Source organism: Phodopus roborovskii, unplaced genomic scaffold (genome assembly GCF_943737965.1).
Source record: "Phodopus roborovskii unplaced genomic scaffold, PHOROB, whole genome shotgun sequence".
NCBI lineage: Eukaryota > Metazoa > Chordata > Mammalia > Rodentia > Cricetidae > Phodopus > Phodopus roborovskii.
Window position 1 is genome coordinate 14,448,749 of NW_026126448.1, and position 25,555 is coordinate 14,474,303.

The following is a 25,555-nucleotide window of genomic DNA, read 5'->3' on the forward strand; positions in this document are numbered from 1 at the left end:
TTTGGCAGAATTATTCTCACTTTATTTCTGGAGAAGTTTGATCAGATGTAATAACACTGATTCCAGGCGAGGACAGGGGGCATTACCCCTGAAGCAACCAGTATTCAGTGGCCCAAGGTGCCCCCCTCATTCCCAGACCTGGGCTCTCCCTCGGTTACAGTTAAATAGAGGAAGATCCCCAGGGAGCCCTGGGAGGAGGGGCTGCCTCCTGTACCCGCCTCCTCCATGTCGAGGTGTCTGAGCATAAGCTATTTACAGTATTCACATCCACTGGACCCCACCAAACCAAGGCAAACACTACTAGTGGTCCTTCCCCAGGGGGGAGGCCAGAGAGGCTATGAGTGTATGTGTGTATGGGGAAGATGGGTGTCTGAGTGTGTGAGCACACAAATGCACTGAGGGGCAGAGCCTGCTTCCCGCCAAAGACATATCAGTCTATAAGGTGCAGATTAAAAACAACAGAGAGGACCCACCCCCGGGGGGAGGGGGAGACCCAGGCCACTTCCGTCTTTGTTCTCTTTTCTCTTCCAGACACCCAAGAGCTGATACATAGGAACCTTCAAGCTGCACCCGGGTCCAAGGCCAGTGCTTAAAGGACTTCTGAAGGAAAGGAGATGGGAACAAGTCAGGGACGGGGACTTCCAGGTTGGGGGATGGGCTCTTGTGGGGGTCCAGCAGCAGGGTCCTTACAGTGCCTACCTGTGACCTGTGGGGGTTGCACCACTGCCTTCTTGAGGAAGGCTTCTGCCTCTGCAAACGGGAGGAGTCCCTCCGGTGTTCGACCCAGGGTCTTCTCTCCAGCGGTTCCCTTTGGGGAAAAGCCATTCTCCTGGTGTGCTGGGAGAGGCTGCAGGCCATTGACCAGGGACCCTGGCATCTCCTTGCTCGGCAGACTGTGGATGTAGGGGTTCAGGGTTAGCACCTCACCTCCCCGAGGAGCCTGGCTCCGAGTCCCTGGGGTTGGGAGCTGGTACCTCCATTGTGGCTCCTGAGGGACCAGCTCCTCTTTCTGCACAGAATCCTTCTGTAGTCCAGAGGGCCGAGTCTCTACAGCTTTCACAGGGTCTATCATGATGGTGAAGAAAAGGACATCAATTAGGGGCTGTTGAAGGGTGGGAGTGGAGCTCAGGGCAAAGGAAATGAGGAGAGCGAGCAGGGGCTTTACCTGGGCCGGAATTGTTGGCTGTGGTCTCCTTTCCATCCTGCTTCTGCTTCGAAAGGAAGAGCCGTCAGGCGCAGGGTTGTGTGAACCCATTCTACCACTCTACCGAACCCCTCCCCTCTCAGTCGGAAAAGCCTCCTCCGTCACTTTCTTCCTTGGCTCTGAAGCCTCTTTTGCAAGCTCCTTTCCCCAACTCCCACTCCGCAATCCGAGAATCCTGACCTTGGTTTCAGCAGCTTCTGACTTCCGAGTCCTCTTCATTATCTCCTCCAGCCGCTGTGGGGAGGTCCCAAGGTAGTTAGTTAGGCCCCACCCAGACTGAATCCTCAACTTCTCACCAGCTGGCCTATTCTAGAGCTGGTACCTCACAGCCCATACCAGAACTTCCTTGCTCTATCTTCTACAAATTCAAGCCCAGGCCCATTGGTTCGTTGCTAATATTTGCAGGAACTGGAGCCAGGCCCAAGCCCCGCCCCCAACAGGACCCAGCCCCCAGCCCTTACAGGGCCCACACACCTTTCTTCGCTCTTGTCTCTCTTGCTCCTCCTTCTGGAAGTGCTTTTCCCGTTCCAGACGTTGGCGCTCAGCTTCTTCCCGGGACCGAGCTTCAGCTTCCTCTTTCTGACAAAGACCTCCATAAGCTTTGGGCTCCCTACTGGCCAAATCCACTTAGAGACATCCAAGATCTGCCCACCCCCACCTCCCACCCGCCCAGGTACCTGCTTCTGCAGCCGCTCCTGCTCCTCCTGCTCAGCTTGTGCCTTCTCTCGAGCCTCCTGCTCCTCCCGCCTCCGAGCTTCAGCCTCGCGTTCAGCCCGGGCCTCAGCCTCCCGTGCCAGCTGCTCCTCCCGCATTCGCCTGGAGGACCCAGAAAACTCAAGCTTGGTGTGTGCCTCTTCTTCAGGGTCTACAGGGGACCCGCACAGTCCCTGCGATCACACTCACTTGTCCCTTTCAGCCTGCAGTTTCCGCTCCTGTTCTTCGCGTTCCCTCTGCTCCCGAGCCTGGCGCCGCTTCTCAGCCAGGAGCCTGGTGGCTTCTTCTCGGTCTGTGGTGCCGGCCATAGGTTTGCTAGGAGTTACGGGAGGAGCAGCGGTAGGAAGGGCAGTCGGGACAGCGGTGTCTGGAGTAAGATCCAAGACCAGGAATCAGCACAAGGCGGTACAGGCAACGCCATCACCCCTACACACCCATATGCTTTCTGGACCTCCTCAATGACCCACCCACTCATTCAGTCCAATTTCTCCCATCTCTGTGTCCGAGACTTGGCACTGTTATGAGCAGGAGATCCCTCTTCCTGTCCCTCAACACCAGTGTCTGTGGCGTCCCACTTCCCACAGAGAGGAAAAAATGGCACCTCTGCCCTGCCCACCCTCACTTCCTGTGCACCTGCAGGGATCTCTGTTGAGGGCTGCTCCTTCTGAAGCTGGGCTGGGGTGGGTGAGGGCGCTGGTGAGGATGCTGGTGAAGCCAGGACCACTGACTCCTTCTCCTCGATGGTTCTGCTCTTGCTGTGGTTCTTGTCCTCAGGCCCCGATGGGCTGGGGCTCTCTTTTGCCTCCTCCTTCCTCCGAACCCGCCCCTTAGGCGATGCAGTAGTGCCTCGCGGGGATGGTGGTTTTGGAGGAAGGGCATGGCTTGGTCCTGGGCTGGGGCAAGGGGAGGCAGGTCTGTGCCAGGTTGTAGAGGGAGAGGATGGCCGGGCCTTGGACTTAGGGCTAAGAGAGAAGAAAGGGGTTAAATCCAGAGGGCAGGGCGCCTGAAGAGGCACTCGCCTCCCCCCACATGTCACCTCTTTGGAGTATTCCCTTAAAAAGATTATTTCTTATTGTGTAGGTTGTGCACGTGTGAGCAGGTATGGGAAGCAGGAAGGCAGCTTAGTGAGGTGGTTCTTTCTTTCCAGCTTTCCATGGATTCCAGGGATTTAACTCGGCTCATAATGCTTACACAGCAAAGGCCTGTACTCATTGCGCCATCTTACCAGCCTCCAATATTACCTTCTGCAGGCTGGGTTGCATTCCCTCCCGTTCACTCACAAAGTGTTATCATTTCCTCTCAGTTTGCAATTATAAATTCATTTGGAGAGTTCTTGATTGACACCTGCCTCCCCAACAGCATGTACACTTAGTAGAGCAAAGCCAAGCCTGGTTTAGCCCAGTGTCCTCAGCACCCAGAACACCACAGGGTTACGCTGTTCACTGATTAAGTATATACTGAGTTGCTTATCAAGTGTTATAGGAGCTGGGGGTGGGGTGTCCATAATCAAAACATGAAAGAGAGAAAAGGGGGGATAGAGGACGAAGGACAGAAAGAAGGAAGGAGGAAAAGTGAAAACGCAGGGCAGGCAGACGGCCAGGGGTTCGCGGCCAGCCTAGGCCCAGCTTTAGTTCAAGAGCTTCCTGAACTGCCTAAGGAGACCCAGCCTCACAAAAACAACAAAGAACAAACAAGGGCTAGAGGTGCAATTTCAGTTGGCACAATACTTGCTGAGCATACACACAGCCCTGTAATGCCAGCACTTGCGAGGTAGAGACAGAAGGATCATAAATTCAAGGTCATCACTGGCTAAGAAGCTAATTAAAGGTCAGTCCAGGATACATGGCATTCTTGCTCAATGAACAACAAAAAGGGGCCAGTGAGATGGCTTGGCAGGTAAAGGTGCTTGCCACCAAGCCTGACCACCTGAGTTTAATCTCTGGACCCTGCATGGTTGAGAACGGATTTCTAAGAGCTGTCCTCTGACCTACACATGCACACACACACTGGGAAGGTATGGTGGCACAGGTCTGTTATAACCCCAGCTACTTTAGAAAAATCACAGGTTCAAGGCTGGGCAACTTAGTGAAATGCTATCTTAAATAAAAAGGGGCTGGGGATATAGCTCAGTGATGGAGTGCTTGCCTAGCATGTAGGAGGCGGGGGGGATTCTATTCCCAGTATTGAGCTCATATAGGTAAGAGTCTGGGAGCTCAAGAGTTGGAGCTTCTGTCTCAAAGAAAGGGGGGAGAGGAAGAAACGGGAACAAGAAAACAGAAAACCTGCGCTTTAGTAACTTCAAGTATTTGGAAATGATTGACAGAAGGAATGGCCAGGTGAGGCGCGGAGCCCCGCCCACCTGTGCTCAGCACCAGTAGAGAGCCTGGGTCTCACAGACGCTGGTAGCGACTGGCGCTTCTTGAGACTGCGCTCTCGGGCCAGGGCACTCTTTTCCTTCTCATTTTCCCGCTCCTTGTCCTTCTTCTCCTTTTTCTGCACCTGGAGGCGTGGGATAGGAACGCGGAGAAGGAGAGGTCAGAGTACCCGCACTCCAGCCCAGCTTAGCCTGTCCCCATCTAAGCTGAGATCATGCGGTTGGTCACTCACCGGCACGGCTTCCATCCGGCGGCGAGCCAATGAGGGGCTGCCGCCGGCACCAGGCTTGCGTCGCTCCGCGCGCTCCCCGGACGGGGTGCAGCGGTGCGCGCTCCGAGGGGCGCTACAAGGCGTTAGCGGGCTGGCAGAGGCTGAGCGTGGGCACACTGGCACGGCTGCAGAGGGATGAGTGCGGTCGGGGTGCGGCCCAGGCGCGAGGCTGGCCCCTGCCCGGCCCCTTGTGGGGCGTCTCCCAGGGCCGCTGCCCCTACCCTGGTCGCGGCCATTTCTGGGCAGCGTGACCGCGCTGCGACTCCGAGCCAGGAAGGAGAGGGTGGGCGTCATCAGACGATCCACAATGCTGCTCTCCCATGCGCTCAGCTGCAGGCTGCGATCTGGGGGGAAAATACCAGGTAGAGCAGGTCAAGGCGGGCGGAGGCAAAGGTGGAGACTAGGCACTGAACCCATAAGAGCCCAAGGATTCTCAAGAGGACTGTTACCCCCACCCCAAGTCACGCAGGGTCACACATTTCTTCCCTGGGATCTGGTTTTCCTTTTGCAGACACAGGCAACAACACACTGAGCAAGGGACTGGGAATATATCTCAGAGGTAGAGCGCTTGGCTGTCATGCAAGAGGCCCTAGGTTCAATTCCCCAAACCGGGGAGTGTGTGTGGGGGGATCCTAGGCCAACACCCTGCATCACTTTAGGAGTGCTGTAAGCAAAGGAAGGAGCCAAACAGGATCTAGGGAAGACCAATTGCCCTCTCCCAGGTCCCACAGTAGGGCCTGCCTCTCCTGTCCTCATCATGATGCTGGCCTGGGGGCGGGAGGGGCATGCTTCCTGGGTCTGGGGTAGTGAGAATCTGTGCTCCTCCAACCAGGCGTTAGGAGTATACCAAAGAGGCTGCTTGAGGGCCCGGCTGCCCTGGGCTACCCTGCTCTGTCCCTTCAGCTGCTGTGTTATTTTTAAGCTTCAGTCAGGTGGGGTTGGTGCAGCAGCTGATTTGGTTGCTAGGCAACAGAGCAACCAAATAAAAGCTAGAGAAACTTATAAATAACTTTAACCATGGTTCTTTCATATGTAAGCACCAGAGCATGGTGGGAACGCGGGAGCTGTGCCACCTTGGTTGGTCCCAACTTTGGACCCAGCCAAGGCCAAAGCAGGTGCTCTAGAGGCAGAGATGGCAGGGTTGCATGGCCCTCCAGGGTGGAGACAGAGTACCCCCACCCTAGTACCCAAGCTGGCCTGACACTTGGGGGCAAAGCCACCTGTCTAAGGCTGGCCCCAGCCAGCTGGCTGTGGTTAGAGATAAAGCTGATTGCCCATTACCACCCCAGCCCTTAGCCTAATTCTCTCTTGAGGCCCTGCCAGGCTTTCTACCCTCTAGGTCATTGTCCTTTGTCTCAGTTCTCCTCTCCTACAGGATACTACTATGTCCTGGGGTCCAGACCCAAATGCCAGCTCCCTGAAAGGGCCCAGAACCCTGGGTGGCATAGAGTAGGACGGGACCTGGAGTATGGGGGCTCCAGGGATGAGTATTCTTGCTGAGCTCTGGAGGGGGCTGGCTGGCTACAAGGGGCTCTGGAGGGGGAAGGCTGAGCCTCCTCTTACTTCTACTGGGGGAGTTCCAGAGCGTGGCAGAGGACTTTGAGAGCCGCTTGTTGATTATAGAGTCCACGTGTTTGGGCAGGTTTACTGCCGACACGGAGCACCTGCTCCCACCTGGAGGGGAAAAGACACGGCATTAGGGCCGGGCCGGACGGGAGCCAGGGGGGGCACTGAGGCCTTCCATGCAGGATGCTCTGAGGGCAGGGTGGGAGAGGAAGGAGTGGGCAGGCTAGGATGGGGGAGAGGAAGCTTGACTTGGCCCTGGGAGAGGGAGGGGACAAGGGAGGTGATCAGAAACAACCTTGATTGGAAATGGAGCAGAGGGAAGTAATGGTGGAAAACTAGAGCTATAGCCTTCCTGGCCAGACCAGAGGAAGCCATTGCCTAGGGCTGGGTGCTGCAACCCCTACCCACAACCACCCAACATTGGCACTTGCTGACACTGCCCAGCCAAGGCGCTATGGATACAACACCCACATACTGGGACAATGCAAAGACGTTCCTAAACAGAAGACCTACACAGTTCACAGTTGCACAGATCCACATATTTCTCTAGATTAAAAAAAGACAAAGGCATGCAAACATGGGCATACAGAGTGGTGGGTATTTTATGCATGCACAAAGGGATATTGACAAGCACAAACAGAGGAACACAAGTAAGATGCACACAGGCAAAAACATAATGAAGTAACCTAGCCATGACAGCTATGACAGCTTACCATGGGCCAGGCACTGTGCTGGGTACCACATACATGTTACCTCACTTGATCCTCCAAACATCTACCTACAACCTTGGAGGCAAGCAGTGCTGTTATCCCCATTTTACACATGAAGAAAGTGAGATTTAAGAAGTCAGGTCACACAAGTATCAGAGTTTGAACCCAAGTAGGAGCCCTCACTGAGGTACACAAAGCCTGAGACACAGCCTTACAGAGGGGGCTATACAACATATCTATGAGCACATACACCAGGCAAGATACATGCGATACGGAACCTTGTCACTGCATAAAGACATCCGAGCACAGTGGTACATACATGCCAGCAAGGAATCAGACCAAAATCCATAATGTGCCTATGTGAAGAAAACTCGGACAAAAAAAACTACCTTCCGAAACAGAGGGTGACAGCTTTCTTTAATCATCTAGGATTTGCAGAGCATTAAAATCCTCTTTCTACATATCATCAACTAACAATGATTGACAGGAGGAAAGCACATTAAGCAACTCCTAAGATGACAGAGGTTTGAGGAGCAAACCGAGTTGACAGAATTCATCTGATTGGATAGTGGAAGTCCTTAGGAAGGTATGATTGGGCTTACAGACCATTCCAGAAGATACATGAAGCAAAACACATCTGCTGCAGGGAATAGCGAGCATCTCGTGTGTAAAATGTTCCTTCCCTACCTCACCAGGCCTCAGCCCTGCCCAGCCGCCCACCAGACCTCCCAACCCTTCCAGCCCACTCACTGGTCTTACGTCCAGGGGAGCTATGCTGCAGGGCTCCTGCCCAGGACCAGCGCTGCTGTCGGATTTCAGCCCATGTCTTCTTCACTGACCGCTGGATGGCTGCTTCATAGCGCTCCTGGAATCCAGCAGGGGGAAAAGGAGCGGTCTGTGCTCAGAATCAGCCATTGTACCTGGGAGAAAGTCTTCCCCCATCCTAAGCTCTTCCTGACTCACTGCAGGAGACTAAAGTTACTGACTCTACTGTGATTCAAGCCCATGTGTGATAGACAGATCCTATCCACAGTTCTCAAGAGCTTTTCTTGGGCTTGACTCACTTCCTGGGATGGGTGGGACTCCCCTTGCCTGGAGTTCCTGGGCAGGGTCATGCTCTTTTTTTCAGCTGAGGCTACAAGATAGGACTAGGCTATCGTGTCCTTCATAGCCTCAACAATGCTCAAACCAGGCTCTATCCACATGATAGAAGTAGGGTTGTCCATAGACATCTGCATACATAGAACAGACCCCTGGGCCTGTCCCAAGCACATGTGGGAGCAAATGCATCTGCATGACCCATGGGACAGAGCCACAGAGGTGGGTGCAGATGGGACTGCCCAGGCATAGAGCACATGGGGACATGTATGGATGTGTGTATGCACTTCACTTCTACCCAGGCCTAAAGATCTGTGTGAACAGGGTTGGGATTGCCAAGAACATACCTTGTTTTTCTCAAGCTTCTGCCTCTGCCGCTCCTCCAGGGCAGCCCTGCGCTGCTCAGCTTTAAGCCGCTGCTCCTCCAGCCGTCGGCGGCGCTCCTGGAGCTGCTTCTCCCGAAGCGCCTTGGCCTTCTCCTCCTTCTCCAGCCACACTGCCTTCTTGGCCGCTGGGATAGAAAGGGGCATGGTTGAGCCTGAAGCAGCTCCCCGCAGTGGCTGGCTACCTCAGCCCTGAGCCACCCCTTTTCTGCCTGCCTCTGTGAGGCCTCTACTCTCAGGTGCCCCATTCATGTTTCAGGGCAGATCTAGGGAAACCCGTTTCCCGCACTGGCCTCACATCTCTCAGGCTGGAGGACCAGTGAGTTCACCAGCGTGGGGGCCTACTGGACAGATTTCAGCATATGATGGCATGTATAGAGCAGTGGTTCTCAACCTTCCTAACACCGCCACTCATTAATAATTAATAAAGTTCCTCATGTTGTGGTGACCCCAACCATCAAATTATCTTGTTAGCACTTCATTACTGTAGTTTTACTACCGTCATGAATCATACGGTTGAGAACTACTAGAGTAGCCCATGGATCTGAGGTTAGATACAGGGTCTGTCTGGGTCTGATCTCAGCTATTCAGCAGCTCTTAGGCAAGGGATGTCATCTCTTCTAACCTGATTCCTCCTCAAAATGTGCTCAGGATTAAGTGAGATCAGCACACGCACACACACAGTATTGTAGAAGAGTCTGTATTATTTATTCACAGGAGGCTGAGGAATGTCGATGAAGATAACACTACTCACTACTCACTCACCCAGGTACTTGGCCCGCTCTTCTCGTCGCTCTTTGGCAAGCTTGTGTCTCTCTCCTGCCTTCTTTACATCTGAGCAGAGGGAAGAACAGAGAGTCAAAATGTCTTCTGGGGCAACTGGCTTCAACTCCCCCTCTAGCCCCACCCCACCTTCCTGCCCTCATCCTCCACAGCAAGGAAGACTCCACGTGACCAACCCACGGCCCAACACTGAGGACATTATAAATACCTTGCTTGGTGGGAGGGCTATCTGAGGCTGGCCCTGCTGTTGGGGACGGCTGGCTACTCCTTCGAGAAGGCCTGGCATCCCGTGGGCCTGTGGCTGGCGGGGTAGGTCCCCTGCTCTTTGCTTCTGAGGATGGGAACTCTTCCTGTGGGGGAGCTGGCCGAGGCGAGATCTGCCCAGTGGGACTCTCTGGTTCCAGTGGCAGCTGCTTAGGACTAGTGGCATTCTTCATGGCAGGAGGGGTGTCTGGGGGAGTGTCAGGAACCAAGGCTGACATAGGCGTTGGTGGTGGTGGCGGGGAAGGGTCACCTTCTGGAGAAGGTCTTGGCTCTGCGGGGATCCTGGCTATCATAGCTGAAAGAGAGGAGAGAGGGTCAGACTGTTGATTTGCACAGACAGCAATCTGCCCAAGGGACGTATTCATTCATTCATGGGCATTCTATCCATGTGTCAGGCCTACTGTATTCCAGATATTAAGGACATAATGGTGAGACGATAGCCAGATTCCTGGCTCTAGGGAGCTCACCCTCCAGGAGGGCAGACAGACCAATGGCAGCAGAGAAGTACCACATACAGCATAGTGCGGCAGGCCCGGTTAACCTGCACACGAAGAAGTGCCAACTGAGCTGTGATCTGAAGGATGAGCAGGAGTCGGCAAAGCAAAGAAAGGGTCTGGCAGGGAAGAGCAGGTTACAAAGAGGCAGATGGAACATTAGGTATGTTGGAAGACTGAGGACAAATCTGTAGCATCAAACTGTGACCGTTGGTTTCTCTGTCTGCCTCCCTTGCCTCTCTTTCTGCCCTTTGAAAATAAACTGCATTAATTTTCTTGTGTGTATGCAGGTATGTGTATGTACGGGAGGTTACATGCTAGGAGACTGGTGATTTGCCCGCTGAGACACCTTGCTGCCCCTTCCATCATCTTTCTGCACTGCTTCTGGTCACACTGTCCAACTCAAAGACTGGTTAGTTCACAGAGTATGTCAGGGGTGGACACATGGGGCCAACCAAGAGAAAGGGCAAAAGCATGGTACTCATAGGACAGGTGCACTGCCGAAGTCATCAATGGGGTGAGCAGCCAGCTATAGATATGCCTGTTTGTAACCCTTAGATTTAATCTTTAAAGATATGAATATCAGAGGCTAGAGAGATGGCTCTGTAGCTAAGAGCTGGTTTCATTTCCCAGCACCCACATGGTGGCTCACAGCCAGCTGTAATGCTACTAGCCCCAGGGGATCTGACACCCTCTCTGACCTCTACCTCCATCAGGCGTGTATGTGGTGCACAAACAGACAAAATACCCATACATATAAAGATAAACAAATCTTTTTAAAAAGTATATATAAATAAGGTATGAATACCGCTAAACACAGTGGCACTGACAGCTAAGACAGGAGGACCACTGTGAGTTCAAGCCCAGTCTGACTGTGTAATGAGTTTGAGGTAAGCCTGTGCTAAACAGTGAGACTCAAATCTCCTCCTTCCCTCCCCGTCAGCATAAATATGCATCGGTGCATGTGGCACACACCTGTAAATCCAGCACTTGGAAGGCTGAGGGAGAAGGACTGCTGTGAGCTCAAGGTCAATCTAGCCACACAATGAATTCTAGGCCAGCTTGTCTCAAAAAAGAGAACTTGTTAAATACTCATGCGTATGCACTCGTGGTGTGCATGTCACAAAGGACGGGTTAAAACCAGATGGCAGGCTAACTGTCCTGTTCTAATTGTGTTATCTCAAGACAGAGAGGCATGCTACTCCAACTCCAAGCTTCTGTCCCCCTGCCCACCTCCTCTGTGTGAAATGGGTAAATGAACCTAGTTAAGTGCCTCTACTTCCCTTTCCCTGTAGGTCTTTGTCTTTCAGTTCTCCCAGAAAATGCTTTTCTTCACGTTGAGTGAGCCCTTATGCCATCTGCACGGGGCCCTCTGGCCACTTAGGGACTTAGGAGGACACAGCACTGACAGGTGGGAATAGACAGTATCATGGTGACATGGGGATGTCTGCCATGCCAAGTCCTCTCTCTGCTCTGGGAACTCTGGGACAAGGTGTGTGCAGGGAGGAGATACCCCAGGGAACTGTCTTTGGTTCTCTAAATACCCTCTTCTGGGAGGAAGGCCTCTAATGGTTTGGGCTCAAAGCCAGACAATGCAAGCATGGGTCCCAGTTTCCCTGCAGACTGAGTGACCTTGGATAGTTGCAGACTTGATCTGAGCCACAGCTGCTCTTCTAAAAGCATCGATACTACCTGCGTCACAGCCACTGACATTCACACACATAAGAATGAAGGCTGGGTCTCTATGTAGCCCTGGCTGTCCTGGAACTTGCTGTGTAGACCAGGCTGACCCCAAATTGACAAGACATCCACCCACCTCTACCGTCCAAGTACTAAAAGTAAAGGTGTGCACCACAACTGACATCTATCTTTTACTGAGTGTTCCCTATATATTATTTACATGCTCTAGTTCTAACCTCACTGTTTATGAAGGAGACGTTATAAAGACACTATATATAACTATATAACTATATATATATATATAAAGACATGTTCACAAAGACAAGAGAGTAAAGCACAGACAGACTAGGGTGAGTCCTTTTGTTTCCTTTGAGACAAGGTCTCATTAAGAGGTCTAGCCTGCCCTTGTGAGAGCTGGTGTCCTCTGCCTCCTCCTTTTGAGCGTTGGGATTCCAAGCATGTGCCACCACACCCAGTTGAGCTCATGTGGCTAGGAAATGATCCAACCTGGATTTGAACCCAGAGTCACCACCAGTCTAGGCTAATGGTTCTCAGCATGCCAATCATGATTCCCACAGGGGTCACATATCAGATATTTACACCACAATTCACGACAGTAGCAAAATTACAGTTATGAAGTAGCAAGGAAAATAATTTTATGCTCGCGAGTCACCACAACACGAGGAACTGTATTAAGGGGTCGCATCAGGAAGGCTGAGATCCCTTGCTCTAGGCCCTTCTCCACAGACCTCTGGCATCAGGTAAAATAGTATGGATGTTAGGTGATTGATTATACCACCCCAGGTTTCTACTCCGCCCTCATTCACTCCTGGCCAGCTTCCTAGGGTGCAGGTAAGAGCCCATGTTGCGGCCTTGTCTTCCTTGCCTCACAACCCTCAACCCTGACAGTCCCACACCAGGTGCTCTTCATAGCAACCAGAGCTGGGCCTAGTCACTTCCCAGCCAGGTGCAAATTCCTCAACTAACTTCACCAGCAATACTAGTGACAGTCCCCTTGCTATCAGTAGGGGACGGAGACTTCCCCCATTCCATAGATGAGGCAAGCAAAACTCCTTTCATGAGAGGATTTGTTCAGGGTCGTAAAAATAGTATTTGGTGGGACAGGATTTGAACCCAGGGATGCCTGAGGCCAAAATTTGGGTGTGTAAGTCTCAGCTTAAAGGCTGAGTGTGAGGTTTAAGTAAGTAGTCTGTCCTTCCTCAAGCGCCTGTGTGTGCTAACAGGTGTTGCAAGGGAATTTGCAAGGCGGGTGTTTGTCTACACCCAGGCAAATCACAGCCACCAGGTAAGATGGTGAGTGTCTAAGGAAGGCCTGACTATTGGGTCAAAGAGAAGCTGCCAGGAGTGAGGTGTACAGCAGTAGATGCAGTCAAGGTCTGGCTGTAGAGACGACAGGCTGACCCATGTGTGGGAACCCCAAACCTATTTGAACCTCTGAGTCCACACCATCTCTGGCCTCCTCAAGTAGCACCTGTCCGGAAGAAGCCACCCACTCCCCCTCTGCCAGACCTCCATCCTGGGACCTCCAGGATGTTAAGTTGGGGAGCTGGCTATCTGTCTCACTCTTACTTGACCTGCACACAGCCAGCCCTGTGGTGCTTTTCTAAGCCTTTGTCTCACTCAACTGGAGACGGCACACTCCGTTCGGGGCTGGCTTTCCTTCTGCTCTGCCGGCTGGGACTTGTGTCACTCTGCCAGCCCCTCCCTGACTTCCTAACCTTTCCATGCTGCTGTGTGCCCCAGGGCTGCCAGGAGTTCACCTCTTCTCCGGTCCCACACTCTGGTGATGTCATCCAGACTCACCATGTTAAAAACCGTCCCTGTGCTGACAGCACCAAATTTGTTTCTCCAGCCCAGACTTCTCCCTGCCTGAGGACCAGTTTCACTCCTGTAACTACCTACCTGACACCCCAGATGTCTCACGGATGTCACAGACTCAACCACTCCCACCTCAGGTTTTCCCAGCTTAGCTAGTAGCTTCTCAGACGATCTAATCTGAGCCAATCTTTGGGCTTTATTTTCATAATATACCCCAAATCCAATCACTCTTCACTACTTCAATTTCTTTTTGTTTGTTTTCAGGACAGGTTTCTCTGGGTAGCCCTGGCTGTCCTGGAACTAGCCCTGTAGACCAGGCTGGCCTCAAACTCACAGAGATCCACCTGCTTCTGCCTCCTGAGTGCTGGGTTCAAAGCTGTGCACCACCACGGCCCAGCAACTACCTCCATTTCCATCACCTTGGCCCAGCCCTGTTCCATCCCTTGCCCCTGTCCTTGCTCTTTCCTCAGCACAACAGCTGGAGCGATCAATTAGTAGTAGATCATGTCACATCACTCTTCCCCGAAATCCCCAGAACATCCCCCCATCTCATGAAGATGAGAACCCAACCAAAGTGGCCGCAACGGTGCACAGGCTCTCCAGGACCTCCCCTCCCTCTCCAGCCTGTTACTTCTGGGACTTCATCTCCCCTGTCCCCTTCTCCTGGAGTTCAGTCCCTCCAGCCACTGTCCCTTATGTCCCTCTGCCTTGGGCTGCAACTTTCCAAGTCCTCTGTAGGAATATCTTTGTCCCCAGCTTCAGCTAGCCTTTACTCCCTTACCCCTGCAGGTCTCATTTCTCAGCGAGGCCTGCCTTGATTTGAAAGGATGCCAGTGAGATGGCTCAGTGGGTAAACACACTTGCTGCACAAGCCTCATAGTCTGAGTTTCATCCCTGGATCCCACAGCATGCTGTGTCAGTGCACACCTGTGCACACTCCCTCTCCTCTCTATTTTCACCAGTCATTCTACATAAACATCAACCTCAGTTTTGGTTTTCAGGACTGGGGCTTGACCCCAGAGCCTCTGACAAGAACTCTATCACTGAGCTGTATCCTCAGCTTTTGCCACTTTTTATTTTGAGATAGAGCCTTGGTAACTTGCCCAACCTGACTTAGAACTCTCTAGATTCCAGACAGGCCTTGCAATCTTGATTGGCCTGCCCTGGCTGGCTGAGTATCTGGGGCTACAAACTGGTGACACCTTTTTTGAGATTTCTTTTTTGTTTACGTGTGTGTGTGTGTGTGTGTGTGTGTGTGTGTGTGTGTGTGTGTTACTGAGAACCAAACTCTAGTCCTCTAGAAGAGCAGAAAGGGCATTTTCCCCTGAGCCATCTCCCCTTTGTTTTCTCTATTTATATTTGTCTATTGTTTTGTGGCAAAAATCACTTTATGCTGAGGCTTGAAGTTGGAGAGGGGCAGAGACCAGTGGGATCTGATCTCCCTGGCAAAGCACAATCTTCTAGAACTGGTCACCACCAAAGCCTCTTTTTAGATATGGGGTCCAGATGTGTTGCCTAGGCTGTCGTCAACCTCTGGAGCTCCAGCCACCCTCCTGCCTTCACCTCCTGAAAACTGAGGTGACATGTACCCACCATCACATGTGATTTACAAACTCTACCTTACAATAACCCCACTACTACCCTATGCTGTCCAAGGGCCACAACTGTCTGTCTGTCTCTTTTTATCTTTAGCGCCAACAGAGATGGGGACATAAATGCCCCATAAATACTAGGGAAACGAGGAAGCCCCACCCTGGCAGAGAGCATCACCACTTCTTACCTGGAGGACTTCAGAGTCCTACTCTGCCACACCCATTCATTCCTACTCTGCTCTCCACTGAACACTGGAAACTTCGATGGTGTCCCACTGCTCCGAGGATAAAGGTGAGACTCTAGAGCTGAGTCTCCAGTTTGCCACAGTCTAAAGGCCCAATCGCTCTCCGCCACTCATCTTCAATCTCTACCTTCCCTGATCATTGCTTGTCCCTTGAACTCTAACTCTACCGACCTTCCTTTAAGTTGGGATAACTATCCAAGTTCCTTTTGCCACCAGGCCTTTGCATATGTTCTTTCCCTTCTTTTCTCTGTTAACGCTTCCTTCTCCTTTGGTTTACCCACCATCTCTTCAGAGAGGCATTCCCGGCATCTCTGATCAGCACAAAATCCTTTGTTACACACAGTTGTGGCTCTAGGAATTTCTCTTGGGAGCACTGTCACAGATTGTCAAGTTTCTTTGTGTGGCTCCTTCCTCTGAGACAGTGAGGAAGCCCTACAAGGGCTGGGTCACATCTGCTTTGCTCACCGCTGCATCAGCAGCAGCTACCAAATGCCACGTTCACGGAGACTGTCAGAAAGAGCTTTGAATGACAACAAAGTGCCACACCATGAAGCCACCCTAGCCTAAAGCAGGTACATATGAAGGAAAAAATTTTCCTCTCATAAAGAACAGATAGATCTGCTGGGTGTAGTGGCACATGCCTTTCATCTCAGCACAAGGGAGGAGCTCTGTGAGTTCAAGGCCAGCCTGGTCTACATAGTGAAGCCAGGATTACACAGCAAGTTCAGGACAGCCAAAACTATATAACAGAGAGATCCTGTCTAAAAAGAAAGAAAGGAAAGAAAGAAAGGGAGGAAGGGAAAGGAATAGAGAGAGAATGAAAAAGAAAGAACAGTGTGAAAATGTATTTTGAAGTGTTAAACACTTGAAAGGAAGAAAAGGATCTCCATCTCAACAGAGTCTGGTACTCAGGTAGACTTTAACAAAAATAATAATGAGTGTTTACTCCAGCGGCTGAACAAGAAAAACTTCTCAAGAGGCAAACAGGACACTTGCAACTACTTCCGTGACCTGGCAGGCTGCTGACCCCGAATACAAATATCCCCTCAGAATTGCGCCAACCCGGACAAAATGTCACCAGGATGGAATTATCTGGTACAACTTGTGTTAATTCAAATTAATTTCCTGGTTAATTATCTATTCAATATGATTGATTCTTCTCTGATTATTCACCTCAATCAAATATGATCCTTAGGTTCCTTTATTTTATCTTGCTTTTGGACTGTGCCAGACTGTGAGGTTTTAGCCACTGCCAATTTTCTTCTGCTATGTTGCTATCCACCAGAAGTATTTGCTAAGGACTGGATAAGCAGTTGATAATTTGTATTTATTTCTTGGCACAAAGAACGCTTGCAGGGCAGAGGTGCAGGAGCTAGTTAAGTGGTGGTGTCAGAAAGTCATGCCTTTCCAAGAGTCCTTAAAAGGCTGCATCTGGGGTCTGTGGAGACATGGGCTCAAGTCCCTCAGTGGACCTGCCACACGGGTGCTAGCTCCTGGCGGTCCTTTCATGTAGGTTTTCCTCTTCTGCCACCCTAACTCCTACTAGGTGTCTGCCATGTCCACCCTGTCAATGGGAAAATTCACTGAGAGAAGAAACTGAGTCTTAGTCCTTTCTGTAGCACATACAAGACATGCGCAGATCACACACATACAACACACACACACACACAGAACATGCCCAGATCTCTCTCACACACACACTCACACAGAACATGCCAGATCTCTCTCTCACACACACTCACACACACATACAACACACACACACACACACACAGAACATGCCCAGATCACTCACTCACACACCCCATACACACACACACACACACACACACAACATACCCAGATCTCTCTCTCTCACATGCACACACACACAACACACACCAACACACACACGCACACACACAAAACATGCCCGATCACACATACACTCACACACACACCCCATACACACACACATACACACACACACAGAACATGCCCAGATCTCTCTCTCTCTCTCTCACACACACACACACAGAACATGCCCAGATCTCTCTCTCTCTCTCTCTCTCTCTCTCTCTCTCTCACACACACACACATACAAACACACACACAGGACATGCCCAGATGACACACATACAAACATGCCCAGATCAGATACAATAGGAACCTGTGTCTGATCAGTGAACATCTTAACTGATGGATGGATAGATGGACAGATAGACATATGTGGAAAACTACCTACACAGTGTGTAGTCAAGCCAGGTATGAAGGCACACACCTGTAGTCCCAGTACTTGGCAGGTAAAGGCAGGAGGAGAATCAAGTGTGCAAGTCTAGCCTCAGCTACATGAAACCCTGTTTTAAAAAACAGAGTATACAATAAGACCTCCAAGGTGCTGCCAGACATAGATGTTTCTCTAAATTCTAAATGTCATAATCGTATCAAGATCCTGCTGTCCTCTGCCAACTCCTAAGCCATGTTCTCTTATGCCACTCAATTCTTATAACGATCCTACAGGGAAAGTACCATACATCCCCCTACCTCCTTCCTAGCTAAGACCACTGTTACTCATTAAATATTGTTCATGTCAGGGGCAGGGTTTGAACCCCAGTGGTACTTGATGACAAAATCTTATGTCATGCTGCTTCTGTCAGGTATCATGTCATCATTCCCTCAGGCTCCTGCCTGTTCCCTAAGAAGGAAGTGATTCGGTGGTTCCCCCCCCCAGGTTCCCCCACAAAAGTGAAGGGTGCAGGTGGGGCAGCCAGGTCCTGAGCTAAGAGCTCAGGAATGCAGGATAGGCAGGCTCCTGCCCAGGCTGGCCAACAGGAGGCAGGAAGTGAGGTCCCAGACCAATGAGTGGAAGGGAAGTCCATCTCCAAGGCAGAGCAAAGTTTGTCCAGGTGAGAGCTGAGGGGAGCAGCAGAGAAACCCAGGCATGATGCAGACTAAGGAGACAGGACAGATAAGTACCTCCTGTTCTTGCAATGCCTTATGAGGCGTCAACATTAGGACACACAGATAAAGGCAAGCGGACGGAGAGGCAGAGAGCAAAGACATGTGGAGGTAGACAGACATATACATCAGAAAGAGAGACAGACAGACAGAGAGAGAGTGAAAGAGAGGGAGCACAATGATGAGAGAAGACATTCTTGTGTCTCAGGAAAGACTTGAATACCTAATTCACATGCACAGAAACATACACTCTGAAACAGACACAGATGCACCCACATAGACATGCCCATAAGCAGCTGGGTACGCCCTCTGAACCACAGGCAAAGCCTCAGAAACACAGCAAATAGAGAGCCAATTCCCCCAGTGTATTTCTCTAGCCTTGTCCCTGTTGCTTCTGCCTTCCCCCTTCAGGGCATTGCTTTACCTGGGGCCAGAGGAAGTCTGATTAATAACAGTAGCAGTTAAAGCTTGTGGCTGGCCCAGCTAAGTATATAATAACCTCATTAGTTCATTCAATCTTTGTTATCGTCCTAAGAGGGGGATACTATTACCCCACTTTACAAATTGGGAAAACAGATTCTGAGACATCGAGACACTTGCTAAAGCCACACAGTTGGGGAAGGGTAAAGGTAGGGTTTGCACAGATTCTGCACAGATTCAAGTTAACTGTTTCCATCAACCCTCACTCTGCTATCATATGGGGCCGCCTCCTGGGTTTCTCCTCCTAGAGAGATCTGGAAGAATGGGGACATTCCTGAGGGACGCCTGGCTGAGTCTGGACAGGTGTTCCTTAATGTTTCCTGACAGCAGCATCAGGCCTGGCCTCGAGGAACATAGCAGTTATAAGCAGTGCACTGGGAACGGCCAGCCTCGCCTGAGGCAGAAGGCAGGGTCCTGAAGCTAGGCTGAAGCTTCCGTAGTCTCAGTAAGACAGAGGCTCTGAAGGAGCTCCCTGGCAGGACTGGTGGCCATTGTTTCCTGGCCTCCAATCAGGAGCACCCACTTCCTGTTATTTTAGGAAGGCAGGAAATGACCCCATCCCGCAGCTCAGGCTCTACCACGTCCCTCCCTCAGCCCCAGCCCAATGCCTGGAGAATGGGCCTTTAGCTAGACTATCATCACCACTTGAGCCTAATTTGCTCAGTTTCCAAGCTGATAGGATTCACAGGGAACCCAAGAGCTAGCTGGCTTTACCAGTGTCTGCAAGAAAAAATGACCAGGGGACCCCTAGACCATGATGTCTACTGAAGTAAAATTTGGAAAAGTGGTGGGCCAGACCTTGTCACTGGCTTGCTTGGTCAAAAATCTGTATAAAGATTTGGTGCCTAAACTTCACACCTGCCCTCTGCCAGTTCCTAGCTGTGTCACTTTAGGCAAGCAACCTCGCCTCTCTGGGTCTCATCTATATAAAATGGGCAACCAACTCATGGGCTTGTCATGAGGCGCAAACAAGAGAGTACACAGGATATACTGACTGACTGGCACAGAGAAGGTCATGGACAAATGGCAGGAGGAGGGGACAATAACAATACATGTGGAGAGGCAAGGAATCACTTCCTTCCCCAGGTCCACGAAATATCGAATTCCCCACCCTGAGCTCCTACTCCCTTTGGGGAATGGAGCAGCTGACGGGGTGGGAGAAACACTGGAGGCTGTGCCCCGGGGGTGCCAGGCAGAGCCACCACCAGCCAACAAAGCTGCATTATTTAAGCCTGCCTCTCGGACTCCCACTCTGGCCCAAAGGGGACCCAAGGACATGATTCCCAGCTGCTTATGGCCTCTGGTCAAGCTCGTTCACACTTGAGACCTGCCCCAGCTGCCCTCAAGTGCCACCACGCTTTCAGCTTCCAGCTCCTTACCTCACCTTTGTCCACTGATAGCCAGTGGCCATCCTTAGGGGAGAAGGGCTAAGCTGGCCCAGTGCCCTTACTCTTCATTTGCATATGCATGACTGCTCATTAGAGGCTCATTAAGGGCCTCATTACTGAACCCACCAGTCCAGGGAGGGGGACTGTTGGGAGGAGGTGTCAGCCATGCTGGCTGTTGCATGTGGTCCCTTGGGCCAGTCTCCCCAGTTTCTACTCGGCCCTTTCAGGTCCATCCACTCCAATGCTTCCTCCTGCTCTGTGGGGCCTTCCACAAACAAATCCCATGGTCTGCGACACTATGCCAGCAGGCAAACATCTGCTTCTCCCACTAAGTCAGTAGGTGCGGACTGGGATTGCTGTAGCCACCACCTCAGCACAAACCAGCACCCTGCTGTCACATGGTGGGGCCATAGGACAAGGTGTGAGGCCTGTCTCCTGTTTTCTCTCCTCCTGCTACTGCCCTACATCAGGTACAGCAGCCTTCTCTTCTCCAGATTCACTCCAGCTGCCTCACATCTGTCTACAAGTCCCTCCCCTGGTATTCTGCCCTATTCTCTCTCTCTGTCTCTGTCTCTGTCTCTCTCTCTCTCTTTCACACACACACACACACACACACCATTCTAATAGTGCTCCATCTCTGGGATTCTAATTCTGATAGAATTAGAAATGATAGTAATAAAAAGCAAACCTAATCCAGACATCGGTGGCCTTTAGTCCCAGCACTTAGGAGGCAGAGGCAGGGCGATCTCTGTGAGTTAAGAGGCCAGTCTGATCTACACAGCAAATTCTAGGGCAACCAAGGCTACACAGAGAATCCCTGTCTCAAAAAACCAACCAACCAACCTAGGCTGGTACCAGGGGCTGCAAGTGAATGCATTCATCTCATTTAAACAGCCTAATGTGTTCGAGGTATCGTTTCTAGCATTATTCTCATTTCATAGATGGGAACACTTGAGACTCTGGTTAAGAAATGCTCCCATCATTCAGTGTTGGTTAGGACACGGAGCTTCGACCGATTCTAGAGTCTACACTCTGAACTGCTTCCCAATTCCCGCCCTGCCCGCCCCCATAGCTCATGCCTCCCTGCTGGCACCAGTTCTAATGAGCCTAACCACAATAATGGTAATCACACTTTATTGAGGGTGTCTGGTGCCTGCGTGCCAGGTTCCTTTAGGTTCATCATCTCCAGCCCCTCACATGGACCACATGAGGCTCACAGCACAAACTCTGTTTCCCAGGGGTAGAATCTCTGTTGGAGCCAGGAAACAGCTGCCTGGGATTTCCATCCAGGGCTTTGGCTCTAAAGTGGGTGCCACCCTTGCCCCCTACCCCATGTTGTCTGCTGTTTGTTATTACTCAGCGTACAAGTACAGGAAAAGCGCCCGAAGACAGCAGGGTCACATCACCAATGCTCAGAAACTTAGACCATTGGCCCAAAGTCTCCGCAGCACACACTATGGGCACAGCAAGTCATTTACTAGGCCATTGCGCCAGTCACTGTCAGATTCTAAATGTATAGGGACAAGCCAGGACCCCGATCCAGCTTATGTGACTCCATCTAGACTCCTATGTATAGAAGAGTCTTCCCAACCCAGGCCTCTGCATGTGGCCCTCCCCTCTCACCTAGGCCCTCAGTATAGCCAAGCATCCCACTGCCTGCCCTCATACTCAGTCTAGGCCACCCATCCAAATGCCCTAATTATAAACGCACCACTGCTGAGGCGGTACCATGCCCTCATTCAGGCTTTTGTACACACCCCAGTGCCAAGGACTCTCAGGTGTGGAGTACCAGTAAGCAGATGGATAGACAGACTGGACCTCCCTAGGTGTCCCCTCTCAGGCTCCGTAGAGCCAGGACAAACCCATCCACCCTTGTTGCCAACACAGCCTTTAAACCTCCTGAAACCCACCACCCTTCTGTGTCCTCTCTTTCGTCGTCCCTTCCAAGCACCCACGCTGACAGGGGGAGGAGCCCACCCACAGCCAAGCAGCCCCACCTCATCTCAGGCGCTCTCCGCACCCACAGACACTCTTTCATCCTAGGCCCACACCCCAGGGGGACAGGGAGGTGGCAGGATTAGTCTGGGGACTCTCTGGAGGTGTGGGAGATGGGGCCACCTCCCCCCTCTGCGTCAGTGGGTCAGGACGAGATCCTCAGTAGTCATGCTTTGCCCTCCCCTTCCAGGAAGAAAGAGTCCTCCCCACAACACCAGGCCCAACCAGAATTCTGTCCCCACCCCCTCATCAGCTGCTCCCAGATCGAATGGGATTTGCAGAAGTCCAGGGCACTGGTGGTTGGTGGGGTGAGGGGTGGGAAGGAGAGCTTTGGTGGTCCAGCCCCTGTAAAGTGTCTGTGTGTGTGTGTGTGTGTGTGTGTGTGCGCGCACGCGCGCGCGTGCAGTGTGTAAATGTGTGTGTGTGGGGGGGGAGGCAGCATCCAAAAACCTCAGTCTGGGGAATGATGTGGCATGTCGGGAGTGCCATCCTTGAGCCTTCACCTCATTCTACAATGCGACTCCGGTCCCAAAGAAGTGAAGTGGTGCCGGCAGGGTCAGCAGATCTACCTCTGCCACTCCTGTCCCAAATCGGACTGGGTGGGCTCTGAAGCAGGCCTGGCGTCAGGGAAGGCGGCCCACTCCCCAGCTCCCGCCCGCGCCCCAAACAATACCGCCTCCCCCTCCCCCTCGCCTTTATCCGGCGGGTTACTTGGCAGCCACCGCTAAAGACCTCCCCCTCGTCTCCCTCCCCTCCTGGTCGGCCGGCAACAGCAACAGGCCCTTTGCGCGGCAGCTGGACGGATGGGGTGGGGGCGAGGTCTGTGCCAGGGCCCGGGCGTGGGGGTACAAGGGCCTAGCTTCGGTATGCAGGGTTCCAGGCCTGAGAGTCTGGGCCCCCCAACACACACATTCAGGCTAAGGTCACACGTGCCCACGGAGGATGGAGAGGGACAACAACTCCAGCTCAGTAAAAGAGGATCTTCAGAGTCTGGGGTGGAACTCGAAGGAGAGTGGGGGTGGGGAAGAGAGGATGGCACCGGGCTGCGGCAGAAGGGTCACCCCATCGATTCCCTGGCCGGGTCCCCGCGGATCCCGATGCCCCGTGCGTCCCGGCGCCGAGGTTGGGGGAGGAGGCAGCTGTCAGAAGATGCGTCCGTGGCCCCGAGCCGCGGCGGCCGCCGCAGCCTTTATTTTTAAACTTCTAAGTGGTCAGAGGGCGCGGCGGGGGAGGGGTCCCCGCCCAGCCGCCAACCTCATCCTTAGCCGCCCCGCGGCTGCTCGGCCTCCCTCGGGGCTCGCTCTTGAGTGGCTCCCGGCTTACCTGCGGGTGCGCCCGGCCCGGGCTCCGCACGCGGGCTGTTCTCCATGGCTGTGGCGTCACTGGAGGTTTTGGGGGGTCTCAGCGGCGGCGGCGGCGGCGGCCCGAGGCCAGGACGGGGGTCCCGCGGCGCATCCCGCCCGGCCCGCCCTGCGGGCAATGACTTAGGCGCGGCAGCGCTCGGTGTGGAAGAGGTAGAAGCCGGTGGCCAGCGAAGCTACGAGTTGCCGGCTACTCAGTGACGGTTCTCCGCAACCGCGATCCTGCTTCTTTGCCCCGCGCCGGCCCAGTCCTGGTCGCGGCCCAACCCTATTGTACAGCCCGGGCTGGGCCTGGCCTCTCGCACGTACCAAGTGCGCAGGGGACGGCCACCCCCGCCGTGATGGAGTAAGAAGCCACTGTGGGCACAACCCAAGGGTTTCTGACTCCTCCCTGCAAAGCAGCACGGGAAACCTCACTATGCTCCTTCTGTACCCGTAGCAGGGCAAACGCCGAGCTAGGGGATCGATGCCGGCTACGCGGTGTCCCCCTGCGGACGCGCTATGGTACGCGCCGCGCGCCTGAAGACTATGTAGGGAGCTCTCGGGTGACTCACCCGCTGCTGGGACTGGGGGAGTGGGGGACGGGTTTGGGATCCCCGGTTCCCACCCTGGATGCTGGAGGCTCCGGCATCAAGTCCAGATTCTCTCCCAAGCCTGCTTCAGACGTTGCAGGGTTGCAGAACAGTTTCAAGGAGACCCGTCAGAGGGCTATCCTTTATCTTTTTTTGGTGATGGCTGCGCGAAGGCCCCTTTCCTCTTGCACCCTAGGGTTGGTGTCTTCTCTGCTTCTCTGGGGGTAATTACAGCCCTGCAAGGATGCTTTACTCAGGTCTCTAATCTGCTGGGGCCCTCCCAGGTCCAAACTGGGTGGTCCTAGCCTTGAACCTCCTCTCCCGTCCCCTCATCAGAAGACCCCCTACTCCTCCTGCATCTCCCCAGAAGGCTCCCCCCATCCCATGGCATGTCGCCATAAAGGGTAGTAAACCTCTCTTCACCCTTCTCCCACAAAATATCCCTGCTCAACGCTCTGGAGTGGGCTCTCCTATCCCCTGGATCATGCCAGCTGAGGTGAGGGCCTAAAGCCAAGTCAGGCCTGGCCTGGGACAGAATGCAGAGAGCTTGCTGGGAAAGTGGATCGATAGTGGAGGTGCCTGCCTCTGCAGGGAGGACCAGTCTGGAGGGAGAAAGGAGGGGCAGCTGGACTCTGTCGACCCTGGCCCTGCTCTTTGTCCTGATCTGGAGGTCAGGTCTCTAGCTCTCTAGTTGTCCACAGATTAGGGCCACTCGACCCTCCTTCCTTATAGCAATTCCTCCATGAAGCAGTCATTCAGAGGGGACAGGGTGGCGGAATAAGATGGTAGAGGTTTTAGGCAACCTAAGAGCAGCCCCCTTTAGAACTGTGTAGTAGCTGGGTACTTGAACCTTGTGGGAGGTGGGCAGGACTGGAGACTGAGAGTTTGGTTAGAAAAGGATGGTGCTAAAAGGCTGGCAACTAGAGCTAATCTTGAATAAGTGACAACTTTCCTGAAACACTAAAGTGTCTGCCTAGCATGCACAAAGCCTTGGGTTTGACCTCCAGCATCACATAAAACAGGTATGATGGCACTGGCCTGTAATCTCAGCACTTGGAAGGTGGAGGCAGGAGGGTCAGATCTTCTTCTGGGAGATGGCTCAGTGGGTAAAGGCCCTTCTTCTTCTTTGGTATTTAAAGACAGGGTTTCTATATGTAGCTTTGGAGCCTGTCCTGGAACTAGCTCTTGTCAACCAGGCTGGTCTTGAACTCACAGAGATCCGCCTGCTCTCTGTGCTGGGATTAAAGGCAAGCACCACCATTGCCCAGCTTGGGTAAAGGCTCTTTCAGCCAAACCTGATTATCTGAGTTGGATCCCATGTGGTAGAAGAAGAGAACCCATTTCTGCAAGTTGTTCTCTGATTTCCACACTCATATGTGGAAATAAAAATATTATACACACACACACATATATGGAGAAAAAGAGAGACAGGATCTCATTCTGTAGCCCTGGCTACATACTGTAGACTAGACTGGCCTCAAACTCACATAAATCATCTACTTTCCTCTTTTTCCATTGTGCTGGAATTAAAGACACATACCACCGATTTTTTAAAGTGTGGAATATAATTTTTAAAAAGTCCCTCTAAAAAGTCTTATAATATC

The 25,555-nt window shown here is 52.4% G+C and overlaps 1 protein-coding gene across 15 annotated transcripts; it reads right to left on the bottom strand.

Annotated features, from left to right (window-relative positions):
- Positions 1-23,677, bottom strand: Map7d1 (MAP7 domain containing 1). 15 transcript variants are annotated; one of them, XM_051188781.1, is made up of 18 exons: positions 23,342-23,676; positions 9,313-9,663; positions 9,087-9,155; positions 8,286-8,449; positions 7,591-7,705; positions 6,128-6,238; positions 4,786-4,908; positions 4,526-4,689; positions 4,278-4,417; positions 2,552-2,880; positions 2,108-2,285; positions 1,882-2,020; positions 1,679-1,783; positions 1,385-1,438; positions 1,166-1,211; positions 975-1,065; positions 700-893; positions 1-600 (listed from the first exon to the last, which is right to left on the bottom strand). In XM_051188781.1, the coding sequence occupies exons 1-18, from the start codon at positions 23,385-23,387 to the stop codon at positions 590-592; spliced, it is 2,430 nt and encodes an 809-aa protein (XP_051044738.1). In that variant the 5' UTR covers positions 23,388-23,676; the 3' UTR covers positions 1-589. The 15 variants fall into 15 exon arrangements, with proteins under 15 accessions (XP_051044738.1, XP_051044740.1, XP_051044739.1 ...); XM_051188783.1 differs by having other exon boundaries at positions 1,166-1,208; positions 7,600-7,705; positions 23,342-23,674; XM_051188782.1 differs by having other exon boundaries at positions 1,166-1,208; positions 23,342-23,674.
- Positions 23,678-25,555: the final 1,878 nt, after the last annotated feature.

Excerpts from the sequence above, each read along its gene's own strand:
- Map7d1 (XM_051188776.1), bottom strand. The coding sequence starts at position 23,387 with ATGGAGAACAGCCCGCGTGCGGAGCCCGGGCCGGGCGCACCCGCAG. Across the intron at positions 9,664-23,341 it reads CGGGCCGGGCGCACCCGCAG|CTATGATAGCCAGGATCCCC; the intron begins GTAAGCCGGGAG and ends CCTCTCTTTCAG. Across the intron at positions 6,239-7,590 it reads CTCCCCTGGACGTAAGACCA|GTGGGAGCAGGTGCTCCGTG; the intron begins GTGAGTGGGCTG and ends TTTCCCCTCCAG.